General features: G+C 51.0%; 1 protein-coding gene across 1 annotated transcript in view; it reads left to right on the top strand.

The window, feature by feature from the left end:
- The first annotated feature begins 888 nt into the window (after window positions 1–888).
- LOC138356838 (dentin sialophosphoprotein-like) overlaps window positions 889–10,275 on the top strand; it is a 64,673-nt gene continuing 55,286 nt past the window's right edge. Inside the window, exon 1 of the mRNA XM_069313178.1 lies at window positions 889–1,049. Coding sequence (XP_069169279.1) covers window positions 889–1,049 — 161 coding nt within the window. The remainder of the gene's footprint in view (window positions 1,050–10,275) is intronic.

Genomic DNA, 10,275 nt, shown 5'->3' with positions numbered 1-10,275 from the left:
TCTGATCTAATGGTTTTTATCATATTGACTAGTCAGCCAGCCAGCCAGCCAGCCTGCTAGCCAGCCAGCCAGCCAGCCTGCCAGCCAGCCAGCCAGCCAGCCAGCCAGCCAGCCAGCCAGCCAGCCAGCCAGGCACCGGACCACGAGCAAGGGAGCCAGTGACAAAAGCCGCCACACAGTAACCGGACACAACTTGGCGCCGATTGCTCTAGCTTTATTCTTTGTCAGCTCCACCCTCCACCCAGCCCTTCAAGAAACTCAAACTACACCCTGTGGCCCTGAGACGGGTAGCGGGGGCGTGCCCTGAGACGGGCAGCGGGGGCGTGCCCTGAGACGGGCAGCGGGGACGTGCCCTGAGACGGGCAGCGGGGGCGTACCCTGAGACGGGCAGCGGGGGCGTGCCCTGAGACGGGCAGCGGGGGCGTGCCCTGAGACGGGCAGCGGGGACGTGCCCTGAGACGGGCAGCGGGGGCGTGCCCTGAGACGGGCAGCGGGGGCGTGCCCTGAGACGGGCAGCGGGGACGTGCCCTGAGACGGGCAGCGGGGGCGTACCCTGAGACGGGCAGCGGGGGCGTGCCCTGAGACGGGCAGCAGGGGCGTGCCCTGAGACGGGCAGCGGGGACGTGCCCTGAGACGGGCAACGGGGACGTGCCCTGAGATGAGAAAGATGTCAAGACCTACCCAAAATGAGAGAGAGAGAGAAATGATTCACGTGCCCTGTGTAAACACGCAAGAGGAAAAGTATTTGTAATGATAATTTCTTCTCTTGAATCTAGTTTTAATAACCAATGATGGTGACTTCATGCCACGGAGATATTAATCTCGGAAACACTTTCAAGATACATAATTATCGGGAGAAAGTGCTAAGTCAATGTGACTGTATAGCACATGGGAGGATTATTATTGGACTTGAGGCTGGGATATGAGGCCAAGGAGCTGGGATATGAGGAAAAGGAGCTGGGATATGAGGCCATGGAGCTGGAATATGAGGACAAGAAACTGGGATATGAGGCCAAGGAGCTGGGATATGAAGACGAGGATATGAAGGAGTGAAGAAACAGCTGCCAGCCACCACTTGGACCATCGGGGTATCGAACACCGACCTGCAGGAAGCGAGACTTACCCCCCTCACCCCCCCACCCCCTTTCCCATCCCCCCAACACCCCTCCACGCGGCTTTTGTGTGTGTGTGTGTATATGTGTTCCTGCCCCGGTAGCTAATTGTAGCGCATTTAGCGGCCTTCGCGTAGAAGTCAGCCAGGAGTTTAACCTGACTCAGCGTGGAGTTATTGTTTCTTTAGAATTGAAAACCGGCTGCGGCGCGCCCTGAATGGCCATTACCCCCAGACGCGTAAGTGCTTGCGAGAGACCTTAGAGTCATTAACAAGAGGACACAATTGTTTCAAATGTTAAGTGATTTTTAAAGCCATGATTCTCATTACCTTTCAAGGTGGTGGGGGCGTACAGGTAAGTAAGTTAGGGGTGAATGACTCTTGAAAGATATATATATATATATATTTTCAGTTTGATAAGGCATAGGGATGATGTTCGTAGCAGTTGTACAAAGAGTTTCTAATGTGCTATCAGCGAGTGCTTGAGACAAATAGGTTGTCTCCTGAGCAGTGGTGGAGATCTGTGCTCTCATAGTGACCTCAAGGGTAAAAAGGATTTGTTTAAGCGACTTCTTAGAACTGAAGCGTTAATCGCCTGGAATGTTGGGTAATATGTTTATTGTTTGTGATGTGTGTCTATATATATATATATGTGAACACGTTGTACTGAACGGGGTGAGAATAGCTTGAGCTACCTCATTCCTTTGTGTGCATTTGTACCCCAAGAAACGTATTTGAATTTGAATTTGAATTTGAAGTTTAACGGCCACCGGCCGCGATGCTCTAGTACTGCGCCTGTTAAAAGTCTTCTAAGTACCTGTCTGCACATTTTTAACTCTGGATGATTTCTAAAATAAAGCATTAATGAGACTGCGTCAAGAGAGAGGTGTCTTGAGCCTCGGGGTTATGATATCCTATAGAGTCTTAGTATCTTCCACGTCGCGAACACGACTCGACGCGTCCCAGGCATACTGGCGGTTTTGTTAGCATTTTATTAAGGGTAGCAGAGCGCCTCGAGATTGAACAATAATTCCCCTTGGATAACGACGTTTCAGAACTCATAAACTGTTTAATAAATACAAATTTAGGCCCCATGCTCGAGGAAAGATGTACAGGTTTCGCAACTGGATGCGCAAAAGCCTGATGATGACCCCTGAGTCTGGTTGGCATTGGTGTAAGATCATTTCCTTCTTTCGTCTTGGGCCTGTAAGAGCAGCTTGGCACTCACATAACTGCCGTCAGAGTGCCACTTGTGCCTCATCTTATTGACCAGTCTAGGTGTGTAGTGTCACATCCAGTGTCACACCTAGTGTCACATCCAGTGTCACATGTAGTGTCACATCCAGTGTCACATGTAGTGTCACATCCAGTGTCACATGCAGTGTCACACCCAGTGTCACACAGTGTCACATCCAGTGTCACACACAGTGTCACACCCAGTGTCACACACAGTGTCACACCCAGTGTCACACACAGTGTCACATCCAGTGTCACATGTAGTGTCACACCCAGTGTCACATGTAGTGTCACATGTAGTGTCACATCCAGTGTCACATGTAGTGTCACATCCAGTGTCACATCCAGTGTCACATCCAGTGTCACACCCCAACAAGCACCCCAGCAAACACCCCAGCAAGCACCCAGCAAACACCCCAGCAAGCACCCCAGCAAGCACCCCAGCAAGCACCCAGCAATCTCCCCAGCAAGCACCCCAGCAAGCACCCAGCAATTTCCCCAGCAAGCACCCCAGCAAGCACCCAGCAATCTCCCCAGCAAGCACCCAGCAAGCACCCCAGCAATCTCCCTAGCAAGCACCACCAGCAAGCACCCCAGCAAGCAACCTAGCAAGCACCACCAGCAAGCACCCCAGCAAGCACCCCAGCAAGCACCACCAGCAAGCACCCCAGCAAGCACCCCAGCAAGCAACCTAGCAAGCACCCCCAGCAAGCACCCCAGCAAGCAACCTAGCAAGCACCCCAGCAAGCAACCTAGCAAGCACCCCAGCAAGCACCCAGCAAGCACCCCAGCAAGCACCCAGCAAGCACCCCAGCAAGCACCCCCAGCAAGCACCCCAGCAAGCACCTAGCAAGCACCCCAGCAAGCACCCAGCAATCTCCCCAGCAAGCACCCCAGCAAGCACCCTAGCAAGCACCCCAGCAAGCACCCCAGCAAGCACCCCAGCAAGCACCCCAGCAAGCACCAAGCAAGCACCCCAGCAAGCACCCCCAGCAAGCACCCACAGCAAGCACCCCAGCAAGCACCTAGCAAGCACCCCAGCAAGCACCCCCAGCAAGCACCCACAGCAAGCACCCCAGCAAGCACCTAGCAAGCACCCCAGCAAGCACCCAGCAAGCACCCCAGCAAGCACCCCAGCAAGCACCCCAGCAAGCACCCCCAGCAAGCACCCCAGCAAGCGCCCCAGCAAGCACCCCCAGCAAGCACCCCAGCAAGCACCCCCAGCAAGCACCCACAGCAAGCACCCCAGCAAGCACCCCCAGCAAGCACCCAGCAAGCAAGGCGCCCCACTTCAACACTGCAGTAATTATCCAATGTGTTGCCGTCAATCTGGACCGCCTTTTGTCCGTTTTTTTTCTCCCGCCCAACTATTTTGAAACTTTATTCTCGTTTTTTGTTGCCGTTCGCGTGTTGTACTAGACATTATTAGGTTATTGTGGGTGCTATTACCAGAAGGAAGGTGGTGGTGGGTGATGTAGAGGCTTCGTCTCGGAGTGTAAGCGACGTAAACAGTCAGGGTACGCGCCAAGAGAGGGAGTTACAGGGACTTGGTCTCGGAGTGTAAGCGACGCAAACAGTCAGGGTACGCGCCAAGAGAGGGAGTTACAGGGACTTGGTCTCGGAGTGTAAGCGACGCAAACAGTCAGGGTACGCGCCAAGAGAGGGAGTTACAGGGACTTGGTCTCGGAGTGTAAGCGACGTAAACAGTCGGGGTACGCGCCTGAGAGGGAGTTACAGGGACTTGATCTCGGAGTGTAAGCGACGTAAACAGTCGGGGTACGCGCCTGAGAGGGAGTTACAGGGACTTGATCTCGGAGTGTAAGCGACGCAAACAGTCAGGATACGCGCCAGAGAGGGAGTTACAGGGACTTGGTCTCGGAGTGTAAGCGACGCAAACAGTCAGGGTACGGGCCAGAGAGGGAGGTACAGGGACGTGATCTCGGAGTGTAAGCGACGCAAACACTCAAGGTACGCGCCAAGAGAGGAAGTTACAGGGACGTGATCTCGGAGTGTAAGCGACGCAAACACTCAAGGTACGCGCCAAGAGAGGGAGTTACAGGGACGTGATCTCGGAGTGTAAGCGACGCAAACAGTCAGGGTACGCGCCAGAGAGGGAGTTACAGGGACGTGATCTCGGAGTGTAAGCGACGTAAACAGTCGGGGTACGCGCCTGAGAGGGAGTTACAGGGACTTGATCTCGGAGTGTAAGCGACGTAAACAGTCGGGGTACGCGCCTGAGAGGGAGTTACAGGGACATGATCTCGGAGTGTAAGCGACGCAAACAGTGAGGGTACGCGCCAAGAGAGGGAGTTACAGGGACTTGATCTCCGAGTGTAAGCGACGCAAACAGTGAGGGTACGCGCCTGAGAGGGAGTTACAGGGACTTGGTCTGGGAGTGTAAGCGACGCAAACAGTGAGGGTACGCGCCTGAGAGGGAGTTACAGGGACTTGGTCTGGGAGTGTAAGCGACGCAAACAGTCAGGGTACGCGCCAAGAGAGGGAGTTACAGGGACTTGGTCTCGGAGTGTAAGCGACGCAAACAGTCAGGGTACGCGCCAAGAGAGGGAGTTACAGGGACTTGGTCTCGGAGTGTAAGCGACGTAAACAGTCGGGGTACGCGCCTGAGAGGGAGTTACAGGGACTTGATCTCGGAGTGTAAGCGACGTAAACTGTCGGGGTACGCGCCTGAGAGGGAGTTACAGGGACATGATCTCGGAGTGTAAGCGACGCAAACAGTGAGGGTACGCGCCAAGAGAGGGAGTTACAGGGACTTGATCTCGGAGTGTAAGCGACGCAAACAGTGAGGGTACGCGCCTGAGAGGGAGTTACAGGGACTTGGTCTGGGAGTGTAAGCGACGCAAACAGTGAGGGTACGCGCCAAGAGAGGGAGTTACAGGGACGTGATCTCGGAGTGTAAGCGACGCAAACAGTGAGGGTACGCGCCAAGAGAGGGAGTTACAGGGACTTGGTCTCGGAGTGTAAGCGACGCAAACAGTGAGGGTACGCGCCAAGAGAGGGAGTTACAGGGACTTGGTCTCGGAGTGTAAGCGACGCAAACAGTGAGGGTACGCGCCTGAGAGGGAGTTACAGGGACTTGGTCTCGGAGTGTAAGCGACGCAAACAGTGAGGGTACGCGCCTGAGGCCTGAGAGGGAGTTACAGGGACTTGGTCTCGGAGTGTAAGCGACGTAAACAGTGAGGGTACGCGCCAAGAGAGGGAGTTACAGGGACGTGATCTCGGAGTGTAAGCGACGCAAACAGTGAGGGTACGCGCCTGAGAGGGAGTTACAGGGACTTGGTCTCGGAGTGTAAGCGACGCAAACAGTGAGGGTACGCGCCTGAGAGGGAGTTACAGGGACTTGGTCTCGGAGTGTAAGCGACGCAAACAGTGAGGGTACGCGCCAGTGAGACAGGGGCGTAACCCTACACCCCTGTTAACCAGGTCTGCTGCTCCAGAGGTTTAAGCAAATGACTTTTATGCATCACGACTTGAGTTTATCTGTTTATTTTAGGAAGTTGCTTGACGTTGCGTTACTTAATGAACTTGACGAAGATCACAAGTAGCCAACCAGCTGGTGGAAATTCCTAGGGTTAAGATACGGTTGTGACTCGGGCCCCAATTTCCTCCCGCCAAACACACGCCGAAACTACGACGTTGGTACAACGTTTGGACAAGTTTTAACACCACCTAACCAGTTATAACAACCAATAAAGACTAAATAAATAAAGAGGAGCGGAGCGGACAGCACGCTGGACTTGTGATCCTGTGGTCCCGGGGTCGATCCCGGGCGCCGGCGAGAAACAATGGGCAGAGTGTTTAGTGAGGTGTACTTGTATAGTGAGGTGTACTTGTATAGTGAGGTGTACTTGTATAGTGTGGTGTACTTGTATAGTGAGGTGTACTTGTATAGTGTGGTGTACTTGTATAGTGTGGTGTACTTGTATAGTGAGGTATACTTGTATAGTGAGGTATACTTGTATAGTGAGGTATACTTGTATAGTGAGGTGTACTTGTATCAATGACAATCATAAATATATGTGCATCTTAAGATTGATAAGTTTTCTCCAGTTTGTCTTATTATGTTAATAATAATATTAATACTATATAGAGACTCTAGCGATGTGTGTGTGTCTGTCTAGCGAGAGTAACACTATCGCATAATTGATACTTTACAAGGAAACTCTTTTACATGTGTAAACACCATGAGAACAGCTCCTCGGTAATTACTGGCTTCTGGTGATGCTCTGAGAGAGAGAGAGAGAGAGAGAGAGAGAGAGAGAGAGAGAGAGAGAGAGAGAGAGAGAGAGAGAGAGAGGGAGAGAGAGTACATAACGGAATAAGGCAAGGAAAGATATATATGTAGAAAGGAAAATATAGATGACTGCAGATAATAGCAAGTAATAATATGTGAGACAAAGGGAGAGGGTTGAGTGAGAGCGAGAGACAGTAGAGAAGAGTGAGAGGGATAGAGGGTAGAAGAGAGAGAGAGAGAGAGAGAGAGAGAGAGAGAGAGAGAGAGAGAGAGAGAGAGAGAGAGAGAGAGAGAGAGACGGGGAAGTAACGGACCAGAACCTGTCTAGAACATTAATTTCGAAATGAAAAACTATAATAAAAACTGAACATCCTCCATGTTCCTTTGCCTGTCCATGGACGGGAGTTGAAGCAGAGAGAGACGGGCTGACGACCCGTCATCCGAGACAGGCAGACGACCCGTCGTCCGAGACGGGCAGACGACCCGTCGTCCGAGACGGGCAGACGACCCGTCGTCCGAGACGGGCTGACGACCCGTCGTCCGAGACGGGCAGACGACCCGTCGTCCGAGACGGGCAGACGACCCGTCGTCCGAGACGGGCAGACGACGACGAGGGGGAGTGACACCAACCGTGGACAGGAGGGAAAAGGGGGGGGTATATAGGACAGGAAGAAGTGGGAAAGGGCAGAAGTTTCAGCCTCGCTGCTGTGCCAGGTAAGTTCATCACGGGCTCGCCATAGCCCGTGCTACTTGCAACTTTTAGTTCCCAGTAGCTGAATCTTAAACAACAGGGAAAGGAGAAGGGATAGAAAGAGGAGGAAGGATGGAGATGGAATAAAAGGGTAAGAAGGAGGGATAGTGGGAGAAACGAGGGAGGAGGAGGATAAAGCAGGGGTTATGGAAAGGGAAAAAAAAAGATGGAAGAAAGCAGGGATAGGAGAAGGAGAGGAAGGAGAAGGAGAGGAAGAAAAGAAAGAAAAGGTGGGAGGGAAAAAACTGAAGGAGTAAGAATACAACACCGCCGAGCGGACAGCACACTGAACTTGTGGTCCCGGGTTCGATCCCGGGCGCCGGCGAGAAACGATGGGCAGAGTTTCTTTCACCCTATGCCCCTGTTACCTAGCAGTAAAATAGGTACCTGGGTGTTAGTCAGCTGTCACGGGCTACTTCCTGGGGGTGGAGGCCTGGTCGAGGACCGGGCCGCGGGGACACTAAAGCCCCGAAATCATCTCAAGATAACCTCAAGATTGATGCAAGTCATCTTTGGTCCAAGTCAGCCTAGTGTAAGACGGCAGCTTTAGTATCACCTGGCTGTCTCATGACGTCACAGCAACACACACTGTGATTGGTCAGTATCGTCTATCTGTCTCATTACGTCACAGCAACACGTACTGTGATTGGTTACTATCGTATCTCTGTCTCATGACGTCACAGCAACACGTACTGTGATTGGTCAGTATCGTCTATCTGTCTCATTACGTCACAGGAACACGCACTGTGATTGGTCAGTATCGTCTCTCTGTCTCATTACGTCAGTGCTACACGCACTGTGATTGGTCAGTATCGTCTATCTGTCTCATTACGTCACAGGAACACACACTGTGATTGGTTAGTATCGTCTATCTGTCTCATTACGTCATGCAACATGCACTGTGATTGCAAGCATGGCCAAGGATGTCTGAAACATAGACTATGATTGCTCAGTGTTGCAATATCTTCACCTGCACGACCAGAAAATCCCCAGGTGGCAGAGTGGTCTTAAAATTACGTAGCAAATATTTACTGCTCCCTTGTGGGCTTTATCAAGTAAATTGGCTAATTATACAAATTTTATGGCATTACAACCCATTTTATACTATCGTTTGCTCTTAAAGCTAACAAAGTTTTTCATATATATATATACTGAAAGTATTATATAGCTTTATGGGACTTTAAGTTGATAATGGTTTGATATAAAGTGGTGCAATTCTGGCCCGAGAGGCTATCAAAATGTTCCCGTCATAAACCCGCAAGGAACATAGACATAAACCCACATAAGTGACTAGCGGGAGCTCCCGCCAATAACCCGCGCTTGAAGTGAGTAGCGGGAGCTCCTGCCATTTACCCGCGCTTAAAGTGACAAGCGGGAGCTCCCGTCATTGACCCGCGCTTGAAGTGACGAGCGGGAGCTCCCGCCATTTACCCGCGCTTAAAGTGAGTAGCGGGAGTTCCCGCCATTTACCCGCGCTTGAAGTGACAAGCTGGAGCTTCCGCTATAGACCCGCGCTTGAAGTGAGTAGCGGAAGCTCCCGCCATAAACCCGCGCTTGGTAACTCTTGTGTTTCACCCCGCTGTGTAGGCGTCATTTCCTGTGCCAGTATTTCTACTTATGGCTACAACCTCTTAGGCAGCTACGATGGCGGGTCATTGTGACGGTTGACTGAGTTAGTCAGCATGCGATGGGCGGCGGCTGCCACGGTTGACTGAGGTAATTACACTCAGGTAATTACTGAGTGTGCCGTCTTTGCAGTACACTTTGTCATATGACACTCAAAATACTGATGGTTTTAGCCTCGGCCGCCTTCTCACTTGCTCCAACAGTCTTCCACTCTGTTTACAAAGGACAACTTTCTAATATTTTTTTGGCAACTTTGTTTCCCATAACTGGATTATATGACTTAGAACTTGTTCCTGATGTTGCAGGCTTTAAGAACTCCTCTTTGGTTGAGTTACTATTTCGTATGTAGTGATCATATCTTCACTTTTTCTTCTATCTTCCTGCTTTGGCAAATCTAACACTTATAATAAATAATAATAATAAATAAATGTTTATTCAGGTAAGGTACATACATACAAGAGATTTTACAAAAATTGATAGATTTATAGATAGAGCTAGTACATACAATGCCAAAAGCCACTATTACGCAAAGCGTTTCGGGCAGGAAAATTCTAGCCTCTCTTCGTAGCTTTGGATTTTGTTAGTTCCAAAAGCCATTTAGTATCATGCCTTTGCACCCCTTTCCGGTTTGTTGATGTGCTTCTTCAAATACGGGCGACATAGTCCAGTTGTTGCTTCACACAATGTCGTGGACAATCTCTTTAATATTTCACTGCCTGTATTTAAGTCCAACCACTTGGACTGGGCGGTAGAGCGACAGTCTCGCTTCATGCAGGTCGTCGTTCAATCCCCGACCGTCCAAGTGGTTGGGAACCATTCCTCCCCTAGGAATCTATTTGCTGCTAGGGGTGAACAGTCGCATCAGAGTGCAAGAAACTCTGCCTCATTTGTTTCTGCCGGAGATCGAACCCGGGGCCCCCCCTAGAACCACGATCCCAGAGCGCTGTCCACTCAGCCGCGAGGCCCCTTGTGTGTATATGAGAGAGAGAGAGAGAGAGAGAGAGAGGACGTTAATCCTCTCCTTAGGAATGTGTATGGGGGGGGGGGGCGTCTTCACCCGTCTTAAGACATTAACAACATTTCATCCCATCCAATGCGTCGTAATTTTATTTTTTTTACGGAATTGACCAGTCCGTTAAAAATGTGACGTATTAGTCAAAATTAAAGCAATATAATGATATGTTTTATGCCCCGGCCTCATTAGGCTTGGTGGGTTGCTTGGGTTTGTACGCTGATTGGGTCATACAACAGTTGTATTTTGTACGGAGTGATAAGTCTATAGAGAATGGCTTACTGTAG

Source organism: Procambarus clarkii, chromosome 74 (assembly GCF_040958095.1).
Source record: "Procambarus clarkii isolate CNS0578487 chromosome 74, FALCON_Pclarkii_2.0, whole genome shotgun sequence".
Classification (NCBI taxonomy): domain Eukaryota; kingdom Metazoa; phylum Arthropoda; class Malacostraca; order Decapoda; family Cambaridae; genus Procambarus; species Procambarus clarkii.
Note: the sequence above shows the minus strand (reverse complement) of the source record. Positions and strands in the feature narration are given on the sequence as shown.